At 41.0% G+C, this 22366-nt stretch overlaps 2 protein-coding genes across 3 annotated transcripts; one reads left to right on the forward strand and one right to left on the reverse strand.

Annotated features, from left to right (window-relative positions):
- Positions 1-89: 89 nt before the first annotated feature.
- Positions 90-7557, forward strand: LOC109857377 (CKLF-like MARVEL transmembrane domain-containing protein 4). 2 transcript variants are annotated; one of them, XM_020433610.1, is made up of 5 exons: positions 90-537; positions 3195-3343; positions 3669-3842; positions 5033-5131; positions 5278-7557. In XM_020433610.1, exons 2-5 carry the CDS (start codon positions 3209-3211, stop codon positions 5410-5412), a joined length of 543 nt encoding a protein of 180 aa, XP_020289199.1. In that variant the 5' UTR covers positions 90-537; positions 3195-3208; the 3' UTR covers positions 5413-7557. The 2 variants fall into 2 exon arrangements, with proteins under 2 accessions (XP_020289199.1, XP_020289200.1); XM_020433611.1 differs by lacking the exon at positions 90-537 and adding an exon at positions 898-1244.
- On the reverse strand, positions 7408-12701 carry LOC109857376 (vegetative cell wall protein gp1-like). Its single transcript, XM_020433609.1, has 4 exons — positions 12596-12701; positions 9746-9933; positions 8620-9124; positions 7408-8042 (listed from the first exon to the last, which is right to left on the reverse strand). The coding sequence occupies exons 1-4, from the start codon at positions 12611-12613 to the stop codon at positions 7716-7718; spliced, it is 1038 nt and encodes a 345-aa protein (XP_020289198.1). The 5' UTR covers positions 12614-12701; the 3' UTR covers positions 7408-7715.
- Between the last annotated feature and the right edge of the window lie 9665 nt (positions 12702-22366).

Here is a 22366-nt window from a genome sequence, read left to right on the forward strand (position 1 = left end):
GGCGCGCGTCGTAGCTGTGCGTCCCGTGCGCATGTAATCGTGCCGTAGATCCATTCGCAACGGTCGAACGTCGTCGTTTCGAAACGCGGCCAGTATGTTCGCCGCGCTTACGTCGAGAGACGCGTAACAACAATACGATATTGTTAAGATTTACGCGCACTCTTCTTCTCTCCGATTCTCTCCGTGTTTGGGTCAAAAACGTGTCGGGGCGTTTCGCGATCTCGTTTTTCTTTTTTTTTTTGTCAATTTTCACGCGCTTCAAGGACGTGTGCGTAAAGAAGTAGCGATAATCAACAGGATACGCAGCCGCGAGAGAAGGAGAGAGGGAGAGAGAGAGAGAGAAAAAAACGCCGAGAGGAACACACGCCGGCACGTCGAAGCGAAGCTCGTTCAGAGCGATCTCGCGCACGGATTTCGATCGAGTTCCCAGACATTTGGGAAAAGAACGTCGGTGGAAGAGCGGAAGAAGAAAAGCGCGACGCGTCGAAAGAACGGAGAAGAAACGGAGCAGTAACAGGTGGAAAACGATTATCACAGGTATGTATGTATGTGTGTGTGTACGTGTGTGTGTATTTCGCACGATTCTTCTCGACGCGGTCTTCTCTTCACGTGCTGAAAACTCGCGACAAATTTATATTTCGCTCGCGCGTTTTTTTTCTCTCTCGTGTATTTTCGCCGTTCCGCGTTTGATTACACACGCGAACATTTTTTCCACGCGATTGACGCGCCCGTCTTCGACGCGACGTGCGTGGCCGGTCGATAAGTAAGCTGTTACGCCGATTTACTTTTGACGCGTGTGTATTACTTACACACGCCTGCGTTCTTCTATCTTACGTCCTTTTCTCTCACTCACCTGAGAAACAGTATACGCGCGCGGGGCGTAGTTCCGTCGATTATAGACCGTACACGCGAGAGTGTGGTAATGAATGAACGCGAGCTGAAACTTTTGACAGAGCCGCGCATACAAGGGACACGGGTGGTTGTCTCATCGTTGTCGCGTAAAATCGATCGAAGAGAAGAACTCGGACTCGAAAAAATTCGTGTGTGAAAAAACAAATCCGCGTTTCTTCAGCATAATATCCTTCAATCGAGTTTCGGATTTCTTGTTATATTCCGTTCAAGTGTGCGCACTACTAAATTTAACGTACGCGTATCTCGTATACGGAGGCTCTACCCACATACGATTTACATTTAATTCACACACTCTCTGCCCGCGATACGTTTTCTTCCTGTGATATACTTGCGTACGTGATATCTCTTTCTTTTCCTAGATGATTACAATATACACATAATTAATATTTATACACTATATATTTATATATATATATATATATATATATATAGAATTTTTAATATAGATTGAACGTGTGTTAAATATATTTTTAATTAACAGTTTTTTTGTAACACGTGAAAAATGAGAACCGCTAAATCTACTAAAAACGTTATTTTGAGTGTGAAAAAATGTTAAAAATAATACATACGTATTAAATATAGATTATATTTAAAATGTATTTAATATATGTTAAGTAGTCTATAAGTACATATATTAAATATATATAGATCATATTCTGTTTTATCCGTTTGTTTTTTTAGCTCTGAAACAACACTATTTGAGTAATATCTTAACGATAAAAAAATTACTTTATAATATACAATTTCAGATAATTCGTCACCGCGACCGTGTGCTTTTATAGATTATAAATATATTTCTTTTTTGACGTAACAAATTACGGCGCGGATAAAGTATCGAAAATCAAAATCCACCGTTTCGTCGCACCGAATCGTCTTCAGATCTGCCGTACAGGTATACTGTATACAAATTAAATGGGAACATTTTATTTCATTCTCTTCTTTCCTGCGTATGTGGGAGGATTTCACGACCACGTGTACCCTACGTACGGGACCGCGCCTCGCGAACTGTCACTATCTATTTCCAGTAGTGGGATGATGACCTCACATCGCGAGATTAAGTAATTTCTGTAGCATGCGTCTTGAATGACATAATATCGCATAATACGCCGCGATCTACCATTCGAATCTCAGGTTTAACAAGAAGAAGCGTCTGCGATAAAACGCTTGGATGGCACGCTTTTACTTTTACATCACGATGACGTTATTGTGTAGTAAAACCGAGAGAATTCAAACGAGGCGTGTAAGAGTCAACGCGGATTTTTTACTTCGGCGTGCGAGAAGTAATGGAAGTTGGAAACTAATTTTTAAAGTAATTATTTACGCGAATGTGCGCGCGTAATCTCTCTCACTCGTAAAATATAAATATATGTTGCGTAACACACGTTAAATTTGAATAATAAAAAAGTTTAATTAAATTAATTAATTAATAATAAAACACAATATTTTAATAAAATGGAACACATGTTATATGTAATGTCATGGTTCGATTCAAGTTGAATCAAATGTGTATCGTGTTGTTTTTCGGGATTGCGGATTTTGTTATTACAGTAGTTTTTAGAAATAATTTTAGTGAAAAAAAATATCTCCCCGAGGTCCTCTGTGACCAGACGCGCATCGATCTCCGCTGTTATCGTCGACGCAAACGCCTTTTCACGCTGTTTACGCCTGCACGATAGAGTTCTCGTAATCGACCCGGGCGATATTTTATCTTTCGTTAGTCTTTGGCGTACAAATTACGGCGAATCAATTTCCTCCTCCGCTTAAAGTTTTAAGTGAAGTCTCAAGTAAAACAGGAAATTAATTATTAATGATAGATTAATTTAGATAGAAAATTGTGTTGACAAGAGCGAAGAACCACGTGTTCAGATAGAACGTGCATGTATGCGTCATTTCGATAAATCAATGTTTGGGGAGAATAAGTTACTGACAAATATTACCGTCGACCATTGAAGAAAAAAATGTATAATTTATATTATAGATATGTTTGTTGTTTATGAGTATCGCTCGCGTTGTAACCGGTTCATTTCCGCGTTGCTTTCTTTTAAATCCGTTATTTCGTACAAAGTTATCAGAAAAATTTTTATTTCGAGTGTATTACACCAGTAAATTTTGTAGATTTTTAGTTCGTACTCTCATTTGCATAAGGCGATCGATGTCCGTTCGACGCGCCATTGCGAAGAATTTGTCGTTATTATCGCGACCGAATCACGACGAGGACACGTAAAAGTCAGCGCGCAAACATTCGCAAACCGTAACCGTTGCGTTTCTTCGTTGCGTTTTAGATTAATCGAAGACGATGGATCAAGGCTTCCCTTCCCAACACACCACCACGACCACCGTGACGACCACTACAACGACCACTCAGCCCAATATACGATTCGATCCGTCTTACGTGAGGACGGTGCCTGGTCTTTTAAAAGTTGTTCAAGTGGTGAGTTCTGTAGACGTGGATTTTTTTATAATTGTTTTTTTTTTTTTTTTTTTTTAAATATTTAATACGTAGCGTTTGATATTATCTTCAGTAAAACAATTACTTTGTGTATTAAAAAATATCCATTTCTATATCGTAAATGATGATTTACGAACGTCTGATTGCGTCTCGTATTATAATGGATCTCTTGATCTCAGATTGGTTGCAGGAACTATTGTGCACAGAGTATAATTGCACCCGTCTCTCTAGCCGCGTAACACAGTTTCGAGAATGATAATCAAAGTGAACGATAATCACGGTGGGATTCTTCATCCTTCTTTTTCAGGTGTTGAATCTCTTGGGATTTATTTGCGTGACAGTGTCGACATTCAGCAGTCACAGCCGAGGAGGATGGTTCAACACAGTGGCCATGATTGGCTTCTGGTTCACAGGAATCCTGCTCGTCCTGTACTGCTTCCACATCATCGAGAAGTTCTCCAGGATTCCCTGGTTGAAAATTGTAAGTCGCGTTCCGAAACTCTGATTGATTTCTATCTTTAAGTTGCGTTTTAGTTTTCATTTGTTTCTCATTTCATTCGCATGGAGAAGTACGCTTGTGAAATAGACGTGTAAGTAGAAGCAAGAGAGCAGGTTGTGTATTCGATAACACGGATATACGCGTGTGATAAAATATATAGAAGAGCGCGTGGAGTGAAAGCACGTTAGAAAGTTTCCACGGGCGACGCACGCACAAATCCTAAAAAATTAATCTGCCGTACTTGTACACACATGCGCGATTTTTTTTATTCACGGGTGAGCGATCGATCGCGAACAAAAATACATAACGAATATAAGGGCGATATGATGAAGTATAATCGTCGCTCGGTTTTGACATTTGCGTTTTGGTTTTTTGTAATATATTATTAATTGAATTAAAAAATTAAATTATACAGACGTGAGATGGGTTCCAAAATGTTAAATTCAAAGAGTTATATAAGTGTGGAGCCAATTAAGAGCCGACGCTGAATGTAAAAATATTAATTTAAAATAGATGATCTTTAGACCAATGTTTAGGTCCTTTTCAGTGGTTAAATAAATTGTAGTTGATCTTACGTAGCTAACGTTGACAGGTTGTTTCAAGATGGCGTCAACAAAAAGTAGAAAACTATACGTCTGCGAATAATAAATTTGCACAAATTAAAGAATGAATCTGATTATCAGTTAAAAAAAAACAGTAAGAATATAATGAGTTATGGATAAAAGATTACCTGTCTGTTTTTAAATGAGCAAACTTCTTTATTTAACTTGCCTTGTCAGGATCAAGTTAAAATATTTGTGTAATGTGACAAATTGAGTGGATAGAAAATTTGTGTTTTAAATTTGTGTCGAAATTTAAACCAAACGTCACATCATCGACAGGATCAAGTTAAAATATTTGTGTAATGTGACAAATTGAGTGGATAGAAAATTTGTGTTTTAAATTTGTGTCGAAATTTAAACCAAACGTCACATCATCGAGATTGTCTAAAAAAAAATTAGAAAATTAAAATCAAAACCGAAAATTTACTTAAGATTATAAATTTTGTCGAAGAAGTATATATTCTCATTTTTAAGCGCTACCTGAGTAGCCCAGCCACGTTTGGCGAATCTTTAATCACTGTCGACCGAAAATGCTATTCGCGTGTTGCAACATGTAAATTATATTTTCAGGAATTTGTGTTTTGCACGATATGGACGGTGTTTTACTTACTGGCCGCTTCCCTCGTGGCCGACTACTCGCGTTACACGGAAGCTTTTGGCGTAGCAGCGGTAAGAATTTTTTGATACACATTTATATTATTTTCTGACGTTTCGGAAAATCACGAACGCCAACTGTGTGAAAATAAAAAGAGACACTTTGTGATTCGCTTTATAGAAAGAAATCTATAAACTAAGAAACGTGTTTTCTTGTATAGTTTTTCGGATTTTGCGCGATGGTGGTGTACGGCTATGATGCTTGGCTCAAGTTCAACGCGGTGAAGAGCGGAGCGTTGGCACAGGGCCAGCAAGCGCCGAAACAAATGTCCACCGTCACCAGCCCGGCGTATTAAAGGAAGGAAGACAGAAGACAGATGGACCACCGGTTGATCGGTTCAACTGTTCGTTCGATCGATCAACACATATCGTTACCTTAGTGTGTGGGGCCAGCCGATTTTGTAACTTGGGCGCGCATTTCTGTTTTTTGCATGTGTTCTCGCGCGAAACGTTTCCCTTTCTCCCCGTTCCGACGATTTTTCGTTCAATCGCACGTATGCGTACGTGCGTGCGTGCGTAGACACATTGAATCTCACTCACGTAAACTCAAACATTCTCTTTTGTTTCTTACATTTGTATTTTGTAACAAAGCAATATAACATATGGAATCTTTACTAACGTTACGACGCGTTCCCGTTAACTTTATATGCTCTACTAACAAAAAAAAAGAGATAACGCGCCTTTTCTCTCTCGCGCCGCGCGTTGTTTCTTGTCAAACAACGATGATTGTTAATATTTTGTAATAAATGTTTGCCGCCGTCTTTACTTTTGATCGCGACTTGTTACTTATATATATATATATATACATATATATGCGACGATACATGTGTATATCTTTATATATGCGCAAGATAAATCTGTAAACGTTGTTGAACCCATGTCTTAAGATATTGTTGGAACCGAGGTGATGCTTTTTAAGCATCGCGGTGCAGCGATGTGAAGTCGAATGCCGCGATGAGAGAGTGTTAGATCTATTTTAATCTGCTCGGTCCTTGTTCGCAACTGACTTGGCTACCTGAATCTTGTTTTCTCGATCATTGTTTTCGACAGAGTTCAACAGTTTCCTCAACAAAGCGATATTTTCGATATTTCGTTTAATCTCAATCTTCAAAAATTCATTCTTGACACACAGACGAATTTGAACATAAAAAAAGTTGAATAATCAACTTTAGTGAAAAGTAAAGTGTTTGTTAAAATATATTTATTTCTACACGAAATGAGCTGCAAGATTCGCGGTCGTTTGCAAGCAAGGACGAAATTTCCAAAACTAAAGTATCGAAACACTAGGAATTACTTCTTCTCGTCGTGCTTGTTATTTTAGATTTTTATCGTAGAGAGAGAGAGAGAGGGGTCATAATTGATACGAGAATACATTGTAGTACGATCAAGTAGTATCCAGCTCTCGAGTCATCTTATTGACTCACGAACATATCTATTGCATACGTCATCGCATGTTATATCACGCGTAATCTCACGCGATGACAATTACTCTCTGATCGTCTGTCACGGGCGAGAATAATTTGTTACATAGAATATATCATACTCGCTGTTGCGATTTGCGTGAGATATATACATATATATATATTATATATATATATTTATTAGTTTTGTTATTCATCTCTAAAGATCTATAACAGTATGTACAACGATATATATAGGATCGCTACACTTGTATATCTGTGTCTATTTAAGAATCCGATCTTACAGAAAGATCTTAAAACGATCTGGATATTATTATATGCATAATAACGATCGAAAAAAAAAAAAAAAAAGACGGAAAATAAAACGTCGGCATCAAAGCGCGTCACAAATACATATTCAACGAAATGCTCGTTGATCGCTGTTCGTTGTGAACGAATCTTTTTCGCGCGACGGGGAACAAAATCTCTCAAAGTGACGTTATCGTGTTTTTAACGTATTGCCAATATCGGAAGGATGTGTCGGAATTAAAATCAGGAATTATTTTGGGAAATGTATTTTAATTTCCAAATAAAGAAAAAATTAGGCGACCCCGTTATCTAAACGGGGAAAAACATTATTTCTCTGATTGCTTCATTTGTTCGATCATTGATGAAATACCGTTCAGTCTTGAACTGTCCCGATACCGCACGACGAACACTGACGAAAACAAATTTATATTAATTGTTTCTGTAGTTCAGTATTATTGTGCATAATAAGCTAAATTGTAAAAGATTACTCTTTTTTCTTTTTAGCGAAGGATACGATAATTATTTTATATTATTATTTCACGTTTGTGTATGATGTGACAAATATTGTACTAATTTCTTGGATTATAATTAACTTATTTATTACAACTCTAATTTATATATTATATATATACACTATGGATATTATTGTGTGTATGCGAGCGTATGTAATCTTACATGTGTGTATGTAATCTTACATGAGAGTTACAATACGTATTATTGGTATTGCTATAATATCTCGATATCTCTTAACTTATTTTTTATCAAATTTACTCTTACAAAAAAAAAAAAAAAACAAAAACATGAATGATCTCATGAAATTTATAAGATGCAAGTGCGACGAGGAGATAATGGCGAGTATGTGTAAAGTATGCGCGAATCAATCTGCGCTCTTAATTTCTGTACTGAAACTGCGGTCGACGCGCTTGCTTTTTGCCCATCGACGAGAGATCGATGGTCTTCCCGTCCGGAAGCACCAGCTTGTTCTCCTGATAGTCGACGAAGCCATTCTCCTCGTCCTCCTCTCGTTGCTCCTCGTCGCACTTGATTCCGGTCTCGTACGTGTACTCGCGTCGAATACCGTCCGGATCGATGTATCCGTACTTGCCGCTCGTTATGCAATCGACACCGATCGTCTCCTCCTTGTACGATCCGTCATCGTTCTCGAAACCCCACGTGATGGAACCGTCGTCATTGTCGTGCCGATATCTCCTAATGATCTATAAGAAACACGTACACTCGCTTAAGAACTTTCTCCGTAAAAGAAAACACTTCGCGCGTTTCGAGCGATTCCGCGCGGTTCGCACATTTGCGTGATCGCAAATTCGACGGCGATAATCAAGATTCGATTAATGAACACGTTAAGAGACACCGCGTGTCATTTTTACAAATTCGACCGGAGGACGTTACGTAACGTTCGCGCGAACAGGTTTCTCGGATCCCCCGAACGTTTATGAGTTACCGAGTTATCTCGGGGTGCGCGAACAAAAACGAACACAACGATGTCAGATAGATTCCGGCTTTCACCTTACGGTTTCAAAACTCTTGAATCAATTTTTTCTTTCTTCACGCGCTCGTTTCCAGCGTACAATGAGCTATCGAAATATTATTCTTCGCGGGAGAGAAACGAAATTTTCCGAGAAATTATCTTAATATTATTTTTGACATTACACGAACGTATTGATCGTAATGATCGCGTAATGATAATTGCACCAAATTACTCGGTTTAAATTAGAGTGAGACTTTTTATCTTCGCGATTTTATGAAGATTGCTCGGGTAATACAATGGATACCCACCTGCGCTACTGGTTTTTTGCCGCGAATTTCGTAATCTTGGGACGGCTTCAGCGGCTTTGGCGGCGGCGCTTTGATCGGCTGTCTGTACGCTATGTCGTCGACAATTTGCTTCCTCGGAGCCTTTGTTGGCTTCTGCGTAGGTCGGTACTGAATTGGCGGCGGCGGCGGCGGTGGCGGAGGTGTTGCGGGACTTCCCCGGACGCTTGTCGGTGTCACCGCTTGAGGCGGCCGATAAACTATCGGTCCGGGAGCCGCTGACGAGATACGCGACACAGGACTCGGCGATGTACGCGGCACCTCCTCGCTCACCTCCTCTTCGCTGTTCGGTTCCTGGCTCTGATCGCGAGAATCCTCGATGTCGCCGTGCTCGCGCGGTATGTCATCCTCCTCGGTGTCCTCGTTCACCGGCTTCACTTGATGAACGAAAGGAGGAGGCGCGGCGACCGGAAGATTCGGTCGGACGGGACGGAACGTGCCGGGCGCATCGTCTCCGGGGCCTCGCGGTCTAAAATTTTATCATCCCTTTTAATTCAATACACAACACACCGAACAAACGCGCGTTATGATCAGGACGTACTTGCAACTATTCCCCTCTTTTCAAGAACTCTTCTGGTTTAATTTTTTGTTTTCAAAGTTACACGAATTGTACGTCAATGTTGCGTAATTCTCAAATATGTGGTCTCGCGTTTCCTGCTCGGTGCAACGTTCGCGGACGTTACGCAGACCCGGATTTGTCCGTTAGGCCAATTAACATTGCGGTTTATTTTGCACCTCATAGATAGATAGATATGCGCTCACCGCCCAAACTGGTTTTTCCAGCCTTTCCAATAGCTCGGGCAACTTTTAAAAGTGAATTACGGAGACTTTTAGCGTGCAATTATATTCGTATTTCGCATAACTGAATTTTTCAACAAGGTCACGTTTCGTTCGAACGTATCGCGTCGGAGAAAGACGCGATTCAACTTTTTTTTTTATGAATGAAGAATTTTTTTTGAACAAAGTATAAGATATTAATTTCACTTCATATTCGTATTTTTTGAAAATTAATTAAAAGACAAATTTGAAAAGTAAAAACATTTATAAAAATTATACATAAGATACATAAATGCAATATCGATGTTATCACCTGAAAGCGATCGGTCGTCGAAGTCGATTGGGTTGATTGGGTTGATTGGGAAAAACGGCCGGCGATCCGGGGCTTGGTCGCGGGGGTGCCGGCAATTTCTGATAGCGCGCCGATCGTATTGGGATCGGTATTGGTCTGTGCCCGTCTGGAAACTGCGCCGAGCAGAGCGCGACGACGCACGCCAGCAACTGCAAAACAAAAGCTTTCTTAAAAATCGCAATCACGCTCGACGATTGACTTTCAACTGATAAATTTCCATAGAGCCGTGACATCCATCCACAATCGCGCGCTAAGAGAGTTTTGCCGGCGATTTAATCAATGAACCGCATAATGAACAAGCGCGGCAAAATTTATTTGTCACGCCTTGCGTGTGTGTAACGTGTTACTACAAACTCCACGTTCCAGATCGCGCGGTGTGTGTACATACAACATTCTCTTGGTTTGAGCTCATTGCAAACACGACGGGTATGAATTACACATGCAAAAATCGGTCGCGTCGCGCGAGAGGAGAAAAGAGAAAGTGATTCGATTCCCGACAAGAGGGTCGGTCTCTCAAGTCACATCGGCGCAACGCACATTCCCTCGATTCTGGTATACGAGCAAATCACGTAATCGCATAATCGATATGACATTTAAACACCGACCCCGCCGAGGACGGGAAGTGTGACAAGTAGAAGGACATTAGCGCACTTAGCGCGTCACGCTTTTTAAAAAAAAAAACTCGCGGCAGAAATACGTGTTCAAAACCCACAGTGCGGGGATTAAAATAACTGCCTATTAGTTCCTTCACTTTCATCGGGTTGTTTCGCTTTTTTTTTTTTTTTTTTTTATCAATTTCCTCGTTAGTTTTATTACCGAGAGCTCGTTATGTGAGGAAAAAAAAATACAAATTTTGCAATTAATCTGTTGCGTTAATAAAAGCGCGCGCGCTTGTGAAAAACCGGGAGAATCCCGTTATGTGTTGTCCATATTTTTTCCGCCATTGCCGTAACGCCGTTTATTCGCGCGCGTTTTCAATCTTCTCCTTTTCTTCTCTCAAGTGTCGCAAAGATGCGTGTGATTTTTCTTTTTCTTTTTTATATCGACTCGATATTTTTTTTAGCGGATATAAAGCTGATATAAAAATTTATATTAAAGGCTCGTGTAACTGATACATGTCGATTACGGGAAAGTGTATTAAAGCAAAATGCACGCGCGGTGCAATTTGATCGGAATGGCCCCCAAAGCGCGGCGCGGCGGTGTGCAAACCGAGCAAAGCCGGTCGGCAAATTCGTGTTTCTTTGCTTGGTTCCGAGTCGAGGCACGCGCACGTTTATGCGGAATATAATGCGGCTAAAAATCTGTCCGCAACTTTCTTGCCCGAACACTTTCACTCGTGTTCGCACGGAATTGTTAGCAATTTTTGATGACGGCCGATATGCCGATTGAGATGTCTTCAAAATCTATTTCCAACGCACCAAGTCTCTCTTTCTAGGAAATAGTCCTCGCAAAATTCGGGTTGCAAGTTTTACGTAAGACGAGATAAGATGGAGAGAAAAAAAAGTTCATTTATTATTTATAAAGAAACGAAAAGGAATGTCGACAACACAACGACCTCCTCGATCTCGTGTAATATAACGCGCCGTTAATTAATGTGCGATGGTTACGTGATGATTGTTTTAATGATCCGCAAGCAAATAGATCCGGAAAGCGCGCGATTAATTGAGACTTAGCTTAAACACTCTCGAACGCAATTTAGACGTGCGGCGTGTACACGCGAGTATTTAAAATCTGTTTGCAAAAGTATTTTTTTTTCTCTTTTTCTCTCTCTTTTTCCTGCCTCATATTGTATTCACATCATCGAAATTTTGCGGTGTTCTAGTCGAGTTAAAGAAAAAACAACCGGAAGGATAGGGCCGCGTCGTCGCGTGCAAAAGAAAGCGAGCGTAATTTCACGTTTTGAGGGTACACGCGAAAAAAAATTGCAAGGAAAGAATGTCGCAACATAAAAAGCTATATACATATTTTTTTTTTTTTTTTTTAACGAGATTAACGCAACGGTTTAGAGTTTACACAAAATGCTTTTGTAAAACTTTGACAAATAGATAATATAAATGTCTATTGAACGTTATATAATTAATTTCGCGTCGCGGTTTAAAGCCAATACATGTCGAGCAACACGTTTACCTGTAATAAAACATTATGTTATCTAACTAAGATATTTAATAGATATATTATGTAAGGTTTAATCGCGCGTGCACGCAGTGGCTTGGTTCATTGGTTTTAATGCATATATATTCTGATATTAGATGTGTGCAATGTATACTTGAAATTTATAGCGTCGCAGTTTTTTTAAAAACCATGAAATTAACAAGACGTTTGTGTGAAAAGCAACATAATTTATGTTACACTAAAAAAACATAACATATAGAAGAGTTATATTTTTTTATTTTCGAATATATACAAAGAGAAGAGAGAGAGAGAGAGTGACACGTAAAATCATAGATTTTTATAATCAACTCTGTAAAATATTTGTTTTCTATTATTTATACGTATAAGAAAAAAACGAATTAAAAATTAGCAATTACTTATGAGTAATTTAAAAAAGTACTCAATTTTTTCCGTGTATAACACAAGATTTCAGAAAAAAATGAGTTGAGAACAAATGGGCACAAAAAGAAATCCAAGCTTTCTCATATGTGACTCTTTGATTTCAGAAATTGAACGTTTCAACCTGGGGTGAGTTTCTCTTTCTCTCTCTTTCTCTCTTTGCTTTAGTGTTTTAATTGTCGGATTTTTCGCCGAACACCGATTAATCGAGATAAGAGATGCGCGCGTCTAGAGAACACTTGACTGCTGATGGGTACTCACAATCACCGCGACACGCATGGCCGTGTTGTGTCCCTTGACGCAATGGTGGGTACACTGGGTGTGGTGCCGTGGCGCGTTTGTGTCTCACACTACCTCGAATGATTCCCCGTCTCCGCGTTCTTATACTTATATCCCCGTTTAAATTCCTATGTGGCACGGCCACAAGCAGCAAGCCAACTTTCCATCGGCGAGCCAGGAATTGTGTTTCGCGCGCCGCACACGATGTCCACCACCGCGCGCGCGCAACCCCGCGATTAGAAACGACTCGGCTGACCGACAGATCATCTCGGAGGATCGTTCTTTCTTTTTCCGCGTCAATCTCCCGACATTGATCCGCGAGATCAACGGCGCGATATGCTAATTCGATCCCTCGACGTGTTTCTCGTTATATTGGAAGCTGGTTTTGGATTTTTTTTTTTTTTAGATTCACCCTCTCGCCAAGATCTCGCGCGAAGATCCTGGAAGAAAAGGTCAAGAGTTAATGTGAGGTTTGTATATATGTAATAGTAACAAAGTGAGACCGCAACGACGACTTCGTTTGTTGCGAATTATGTTGCTGCACTTCTCTTCTCAAAATTTATTATATAACGTTGTTATTGTTACATACTTACCGGAAATGTCCGAAATTCAAGATTTCATTTTCGTTTTCATTTTTTTTTTTTTTCGAGTTTCGAATGCCCAGATTGCGAGATAATATCGATACCATGCAGCAACGTCCGCTTTTAATAGATACAACCATTTCTAAGTGTCAAGAGAGTCTTTCTCCGGATAATCGCGGACGAGAGTGCTGTACGATCGACGATGACTGTTGAAATCCGTCGCGATGACTCGCGCGGTGCAGTCTCATCAATCTTGCCGGCGAACTGCCCCGCACGTTGCCTTACACACACCGCAACTGGGTGATGGGACCATTAAGTTTCCACCGTCGTCAAAAGTCAAGGCGGAGGAGATTGATGAGAGCTCTTGCGACACGCTGAAATGACAATCGCTAATTGAGATAATATGCCGTTGGAATCGTTCGCGAGGGATTTCTTTCACCTGCTGCTGCAAAAAATAAGAAAAAAAAAAAAAGATTTATGCATTATCTCTCACATTTATGTAGAGCGTTGAATAATATTTTTCCATTTTAATACCCTATTCAAATTTCATACACTATAGAATGGACACGCGGACTCGTCGCAAAATAAATAACTCGAAAGATCGAGAAATAAAGAAAAGAAAGAGAGAGAGAGTAATAACCTGTCGTAGTAATAAACATTAATGGTTTGTCTCTTGACGCGCATCACGTAGATAAATATCACATCTAACGAGTGAAGAAAGAGTTGAGAGTTGCGCAATATTGTCGCCCGTTTTCTTTGGTATCAGACACGAGAGTTGAGATTACGTTTCCAATAAACAAAACTGGTTTCTGTCAATCTTCTACTCGCTCTTTTAAATTTTACGCTCACATAAATCGACATAACTAATTGATAGATAAAGTGAAATCTCAGTGATTTTTTACGACATTTATCGCGTTACGAGAAAAATTACGAAATTACAAAATAATTCTAAATTTTTGTTGTAACTAACCGAAACACGAAGATTCGTGGAAAAATCTGTGCGAAATGAACGATCAAATACATATCGAAAGCACAGAATGGCGATCGATTAAAATGACTGAGAGACTTATTGGAATTTATCGTTACTGGGAAGCGATGTGCTCGATGCACACGAGAACTTGCGTAGAACTTTTTTGTGACTTTGTATTCCTCTGTGGAAGTTGCTAGAAACTCGTCCTGCACTCTCTTTCGTTGCAGGAGTGTAGCAGGATCAGGATGCACCTGGTACCAAAGCCAAATTGACGTTTAAATCCCTCACGTTTAAATATAAAACAATTTTCTAGTTTGGACTTTTACGATCTCTGTATGTGCGCCATTGTAGTTCTAGAAAAATTACAAGATGTACAAGAATGCAGAAAGTAAAAATCTTAACCTTCCCTTCCGCACTTTATTATTTATATGTAAGTAATAATATTTATACATATGCGCAATTTTGTTAACGATATTATTTAAACTGTGCAGTTAATTAGTTTTTTTATACAATTTTTTCTTACATCTTTTTTAAATATGTTCCTTTTACGAAATCGCTTCACAGGTTCAAAAATAATTTTTGACGCCCATCCACTGTGAGAGAATCGCTTTAGTAGCACGTGCAAAAGCAACTTTTGTTACATATTCATGATATATTTTTAATCAATCGCGCATCTCATTTAGATATCTGCAAGTTTTTTTAATAATTTTACAGACATCGATCTTTTCTTCGAAGAAAAAGTATTTTACCGAAACAAAATGCAAGATTGTGCTGCACACACCTCGGCATCTTCTACATACAGCTCCGCGCCGGTAACCAGACACGCGCAAACCGCCGAAACACACCGCCCCGGCAACCTGGTGATAGCTTTTTCGGGATTATACATCCCTGCTCTCCTCTTCCCGATGACGATGAAAGGAGCGAGTGTGCTGCTTTTAAAGCAGCTCGCGTCTACGATGCCAGGCGCTGTGTGTGCTCGAGGCGCGCGGCGGCGTCCAAGGTCAGTGCCGGGGCCGACGAAGCTGACCGGCTGGCTCTCAGTACCGATCCTCGGGCTCGGGTAATGTGCGACGGGTAACGTGCACACATATATGCGCGCACGAACTTATTATCCTGCCGGTGAAGGAATGCAACTCCGTTTTGTTGCGTTTTCCTTCGCGTCAAGTTTCGATTATTCGCGATGGCGCCGTTTGGCGCACGAAGGCGCAGCGAAAATTGGTTTTTCTTCATCCACAGAAACGCTTATCCATAGAAGAATTGTTGGCTTTTAATCGACATTTACGCGCGCAAGTTTGCTTTCTTCTTTCGCGCGCGCGCGTCCAATACGATGTCCTCCTTATTAAAGCTGATATCGTATTCAAGCCGCACGAAAGTATGCGCGACTCGAGCCCATCCTTCATCGAGATTCTTCAAAATGTCAGGGCGGTATATATTCAGATTACAGCTTGCGAGATACGTCGAACCGGCCGTCGAAGCGATGAGATTTCGTTAAAGCTTAACGCGCGTCGGACATATGAATGCTTCATGATGCGGCGCGTTTCTTTGTCTTTTGAATCTGCTCTTTTTCCTATTGAGACATTGAAGAGACAAGCAGAAAGTATCCAATCAAACTGGTTCGGAAGATGAATGCAGCAACATTGAAGGTAACGCCGAGCGTAACAAAACTCTGGTGTGCGATGGAGTATAGAGAGCGCGCGGGAAAAAATTTTTTTCCTCAACCAGTAATGGTCGTTTTTTCGCGATCTCTGGTTAATGCAATTTCAACTCGTTTCGGTTTTTCTGACCGTGTATACACTGTGAAACCGTAGGGAGCGTGGAACTGTGTCGCCTCGAGTGTGTTTTCACTTCTTTGCAAAAAAACAAGAAGAAAATAAGTCAGTGCTAGAATTTAAAAGTACTTTGTTTTTGCACTTGTGTGTTTGTGATAAAATAGTATATATCACATGTAGAATTGTTTATATCTATATAATTATGTGTAATTTCTGCAGCAGCAACATTTTATAATAGATCAAAGATCAATGTTATTCCTGAGATAACGTTTATGAGCTTCGCGAAAGGAAATTCGCGAAGGAAAGATTCAAAACGGTCTCAGAAAAAAAAAAAAAAATAACGCTAAAAGTATGGAAACCATATGAACGCGTACTGTCGCAATATTACAAATCCCAGATACGCATCAGAAAGTCGTGCAATTCTGTATCCCCGTGCACGCGTTCGCGTCTCTCCATCTGTATATCCTTTGAGAAAAGCGGCAATGCGGAGTCTCGCGGCCAAGAATTCCCCTTCGCTGCGACCGAAGGCAGACAGGCAGGTTGGCAGGCAGATACGGGCAAGCAAGCAGGCAGGCAGGCAGGCAGGCAAGCAGGCAGGCAGGCAGGTAGATAGGTAGGTAGGTATGTAGGTAGGTAGGTAGGTAGATAGGTAGATGGGTAGGTGGTGCACCGGAGCAGACACTCTCGCGAGAGCCGAAGAGAGCCGAGAGCCAGACGGGGATCGCGCGCGCTCTCGGGTTGTCAGGGCTCGCAAAACCCCCGTGAAACCGGTTCTCCGTGTCTTCCACTTCTTCTTCTCTTCTTCTCCTTCTCTTTCTCCCTTCTCTCCTGTTCGCGATCTTTTTTTCCACGTGTGTCGCGGTCGTCGTCGTCGTCGTTGCACCGGTGCCGACCAACACACACGCGCGCATAGGAAACTCACGGTTTAAAACACTCGTGCCTTTTATGATTAATTGTCTGTGATTCCTGCCGGTAAGCGCATGGGGATAGGGGGACGTTCCAGAAGCGACGTGAAGAGAAGAATTCTCTAACACCGCCGTAGATGGCGACGAAGCGCCCGTTCGGAGGTGCCCCGCGTGCCTGGGAACACTCGACGTCCGCGCGGCGGTCGCGGTCGAGGCCGCGCGTCTCCGCCCTAGCGAAGTGCAGCAATGCGCTCGGCAGCAGTGCCCTCACCTGTCGCTGTCATCGTCGTCCTCGTCGTTATCGCGTTATTGTGTTTTTTTTTATTCTATTCAGTGTTCCCTCGTGATGACCGATAGGACATCGGGCGCCGGTCTCGCCTGAGTAACTCCGAGTGCGTACGGGTGGTCTCGGGACTTCTCTATTAGGGTATCTGAAGCCTGAAAATGATAGAGTTTCGATTGAGTCAGGTCTTTTCCCGAGAACGTTAAGTGTGTTTCTGAAACCCCCCGGACGTTTCCCGGAGAAAATGAATATTTATAGAATGGGAATGAATTTTTGTTTACATTAAATTAAATTTTCTTTATCAGATGGCTCGTAGCTTGACAGCTCGGGAAACACATCAATTTTCTAAACTATTCACATAAAGTTTACGAAGCCATTCGAGCATTCCGTGCGACTGCATTTCCCAGACGCGTTTCAACAGCTGTTCCGTCGACCGCTATTGAACCACTTAACATTCAAGGTGGCGTTTAATGAAATTCGTATGCTCCCGCCACGCCTCGCGAGACCAATAACGTTTTGCGAAACGGTAAATTAATAAATTCTCATCGCCAATCGACATCGCACATCAATCAATTTGCCAAGTGACGCATTTGTGACGTTGCACCTGTCGTCGATGCGTCGTCGTCTCCTTATCATTATGTACATCGCGCGGCAGCAGGGGACGCAGTGGAGCGTGTCCTGCAATTTTGCAGGAATGGCATCGCGAGAGCGTCGTTCGCCACTTTCGATATAACGCAATTTTCTGCGGTATTAACTCGCTATTCGCATTTTCCTCCGCAATTTGCAGCCCTCGTGAAAATACACAGCGCGCGATATTTTCACCCGAGCTGCGACTCGACTTTCATTTGAATTTTTCCGATCAAAAAAAAAAAAAAAACAAAAACAAAATACGTCACCTGTCCGAGAAACCATTTCGCAGAAGATGATAAAATTTTTTTTGATGAAATTGTTAACAATTCATAATTCTTCGAATTTCATAATATTGTTATGAGGATTTTCACGTTGCAAAAACTTCTGCATTCTCGATCTCTCTCTATCTCTCTCTCTTTTTGCTGAACAATTTCATATCGAATACACCTTCGGTATCTTGTTCCTCGTGCTAAAAATTCTGCATTCGGCGAGGGATCTGCGCTCACCTCCATTTCGCGAAGGTTTCGCGCATTCGGTCGTCCCTTTTCGCGAAGGATCGCGCGGCACTTCGGCAGAGCCGGTCGAACGTTAGCCGGCCGGTGTGTGCGGCGGGCGCGATCGTGCCGATTCTTCTCATTGGCCGAGAACCGGCGAGTATCTCTTGCCCGCAAGAAGACTCTTTGTCCGTTTTTCGTTCGTCCCGGCGCGACGCGACAAGCGGCGGTAACAGCAACGAGCGCTCGTTCTCGCGTCGCGAGTTACACGAGTGCAGTCGCAGGTCCTTCGGTCGTCGCGCCGGTTACAATTATTGCGCTCGCCTTCGATCACTCAAACCGATGCCCGCGTGCCGATGTGCGTGCGTGCGTGCGTGTTACGCTTCTCGGTATCACGTTGCGTCGCGAAAGCTCTCCCGTGCTCAGCACTTAAAAAACGTTAAACGCCGCTCCGATAGAGCTACTACTACCACTTCGCGGTATCGGTTTCAAAGTAATAAAATCTTCTTAGAGTAGAAAGAGAAAAAAAAATGAGCGACGAGAGAATTGTGTCACGCGAGTATCGCGTTTTAGTCAATGCAAAAGAGCGAGTATGTGTTTATCTTCGATCTCCGGTCGCAAGAGGAGATTAGCTGTCGCAGAGATCAAGAGGATAGACCGGAGTAACAAGATCAGCGGTCAGACACACACAGGTACGTCCTATAAATAAACATGGGATGTAAATTATTTCCTTTTTCAAATTGGTTTAATTCAGATTTTGGGCGTGTGATTGTGTTTGCTTTTATGTTTTTTTTTTTTTTTATAGATGGAAGAAAATACAACGAATGTAATAATACTCCAAGAGATATGGATGTTGGTATTATTTTTAGGAGGACTTGACGTTTGTGTTAATTAGATGTAAACGCCAGATCTCTCTGGTGTTGCCAGTTTTTCACAGTTGAGATTACTTTAATACTGTAAGATTGTCGAACAAGGCTTTATGTTGAAAAAAAAAAAAAAAAAACTTTGACGTGTGCACGAAATGTGGGTGTTTTGTAATTTTTACACGCGTTGCAAAACTTCGCGCACAAAATTAATTACAAGATAATTATGGCTCAGACACGCGTAAGATTTTGACTGCGAGCGTACGCGTTACTTATCACACATGGAACTTTTAACCGACGCGAAATGCTTATTATTACACATACATACACAATACGATCTACTGATCGCTCAAGGACGAAGGAAATACGATAAGCTATATGAAAGCGATGCCTGGGATTGTAGACATAGGTTACACAGGCAATTTAGCTCAATTAGTTCTGGCTAATATAGTAATTTCAATATTTCCAATATAAGTGGTTATAAGTAGCTCGTTAAACATTTCACCGAACAATTCGGCATGCTTCTGCGTTTCAGAGAGCGATAAAGTGAATGGAAAGCCGAAGAAAGTTGGAAGAATTTAGAAAATAATTACTGAGAAATATAAAAACAGTTTACGTGTTGTGCGTAAGAGTGTCGGGAAAAGAGTTCGCGTATATAGAATTTATATTTTTATTTTATTTATACAAAACTGAATTTGCTTTGTGAGAAATATTCGTATTTCAACTTCACACTCACCTCAAAAACAATGTTTGTTAATTTTTATTAATTTGAAGAATTGACGTTGTATCACACGTAGAACGAAGATCGGGAGCGCATAAAGTCTCTTTCGATTCGCGCCACCCGGTATGCGCGAGACGGCGATTCTATTCTCTCGCGGATCTCGACTTTCCGCGACGACCTTCAGCGCCATATCACCAAGTTGTCGAAGAGCATTGTCCGCGGGATCGCGCGTTCGGCTTTTTGATTCGATTTTTCGCACACTTTGGAAAAGTCAAACCAGACACTTCACCCTGAAAAAAGAGATGCGGGACAAGATTAACGTTTCGAACGACTTGCTCTCGATAGAGACTCGAGAAAGGGAGTGTCCAGACTAATCTTGACCTTGAGTATTCCGACTCTTCTGGCCGTGTGTCACAGAGATCGCAAAGTCTCCGCAAGTCGCGCGACACTCGGGTTTTCGGATACACAAGGAACTTTCTCTCCCGCGGTTTGATATATTTTAATTAATAAATCGCGTCATTAACGCAAGCCTCTCTCTGTTTGATTCCTGAAATTCTTACGCGCGACTTCATTAAAGCACGCGTAACGTTTTTTCTTTCCTCCCGACAGTGCCGAGTTTCACATTAGACCTAGAAGAGAAGACTTAATAAGATTCACTTTTTCTACTGAGAGTCGATTAATTATATCTTTCCTCGATATAATTACTTCCCGCAATTAAAATCTTCCTAAATTAACCGTCTAATACCTCTCGCATGCGTGCACGGCGCGTTTCAGCGGGGAATTTCTCCCATGAAAATTGTTCTTTCCGGAGCACAACACGTTGTTGCCAAGTACAACGTTGCGCGAACGGAAAAGAGCCCTTCGCGTATCGAAAAGGAAATCGGCGAGAAGACCGGCCGAGGGAATGGAACCCCTCGACGCGCGCTAGACAGACGTGCACATATTCGCCTTGCCTCGTATACGGACACTGCTTCGGTCAAGGTCGCAGTCTGCGCGCTTAACGTTCTTTTTGCACGATTTCTCTCTTTCTCTCTCTCTCTCTCTCTCTCTTTTTCTCTCTGTCTGTACCCGGTGTCCCGAGAGTGCCGATCGGAGGACTGCTGTTGCTAAAATAGAAGAGAGGGAGGAGATTATTCGGGAGTAACTTCTAATGTGTCGCGTGTAAAGCCACACGCGACTGTAATTGCGTTATATATTTGCGTTACATGTGCATTTATTGCAATATCTCTCTTTTGTCAACTTTTTTCTTCTCCTGTTAATTTCAAGAAAGTTTTCCGAATATTATATATATGACATACAAGAATATAAGGCCGATACGAGCCATTCCCAGGATGTTGAGCAGGAACTTGAACGTGCATACATATATGTATACATCTATAACAAGTATTACTTGTAAATTTTTACAAGTAAGTTTTTTGAATTGAAAATTCAATTCGTAAATTTTTTTTTTATTATATATATGTATATAATGATTGTTTTTTGTTCTTTCTTATATTTCTCTAGGTTGTCTTCGACATGTTACACACAGCTCAGTTGGGAAATTTATGCTCAGACTTTTTGTGATGTTAAATAAATTGATGAAAAAAAAAAAAAAAAAGAAAAAAACGCCGGATTCATGTGTGTTTTCAAGCGAAACAGTATATCATATAGTGAAATAAGATTGTGGATATTTGTCGTATGTGTTGTTTTATACCTACAACATGTGTTAAAATAACTTTACGCGACAAGATTTATTTATAGACGTAACGCAAAGCAAAACTCATTCGCTCGGAATACATTGCCGTTACATGTAATTACACAACACAGCGAATTTTGAACACACATTACCGACGCATTATTAAAGAGTCTAAAGTCTGATTGTATAATAAAAGCTTGAAGTGTGACAACTTTTCGCAGGTACAAATGAATTTTAATACGCGTCTCAAGGTCTGCAAATAAAAGTATACACATGTATATAAAAGCTGGATTATATACGAGACTCTCTCTCTCTCTCTGTAAGATACTGTGTCGAGGCTTGGTAACTCCACCACCGTTGGCGGAATTATACGGCCAATGGGGTACGAGTTTCCTTCCCTCGGTGCGAAAGACGGCTTACGTTGCACGTTTGCACGGTATCGGCGTGTTAAAAAGTCCTTCAAGAGCGCGCCGTTGCTATTGAGCGATAATAATTGAGAAGTTTGAGAAACGACGTAAGTATTGCCACAAGTATTTTTTTTCTAATTAATCCTGTTTTTCTTTTTCCCCCTGTATTGTATGTTATGCACGCAAATAAACGTGTTGAGGAAGAAACGCATGTTGTGTAACTTTTATTTCTGACCGTCGTGAATTCGATTCTGCGAAATCAACATTGTGTAAATAAAATTAATTAAGTAGAGACTTGAATATTGAAGAAAATGTATATATACGCGCGTCAAAAGATTCTTATTATAAGTTATTTAAAAAACCTTTTAAAAGATGCGAGAGCGAAGATAAAAACAAGAGTTGAAATGTACTGCTTTCGTCCGGTGTAAAGAGCGCTTTTCTTTTCTTGATTATTC

This window comes from Pseudomyrmex gracilis, unplaced genomic scaffold, assembly GCF_002006095.1.
Source record: "Pseudomyrmex gracilis isolate BER0280 unplaced genomic scaffold, ASM200609v1 scaffold_156, whole genome shotgun sequence".
In the NCBI taxonomy this organism is placed as follows: Eukaryota; Metazoa; Arthropoda; class Insecta; order Hymenoptera; family Formicidae; genus Pseudomyrmex; species Pseudomyrmex gracilis.

Excerpts from the sequence above, each read along its gene's own strand:
- LOC109857377 (XM_020433610.1), top strand. The coding sequence starts at position 3,209 with ATGGATCAAGGCTTCCCTTCCCAACACACCACCACGACCACCGTGACG. Across the intron at positions 3,344-3,668 it reads TTTTAAAAGTTGTTCAAGTG|GTGTTGAATCTCTTGGGATT; the intron begins GTGAGTTCTGTA and ends CTTCTTTTTCAG. Across the intron at positions 5,132-5,277 it reads AAGCTTTTGGCGTAGCAGCG|TTTTTCGGATTTTGCGCGAT; the intron begins GTAAGAATTTTT and ends TTTCTTGTATAG.
- LOC109857376 (XM_020433609.1), bottom strand. Across the intron at positions 9,125-9,745 it reads CGACGACCGATCGCTTTCAG|ACCGCGAGGCCCCGGAGACG; the intron begins GTGATAACATCG and ends ATAAAATTTTAG. Across the intron at positions 8,043-8,619 it reads GCAAAAAACCAGTAGCGCAG|ATCATTAGGAGATATCGGCA; the intron begins GTGGGTATCCAT and ends TGTTTCTTATAG.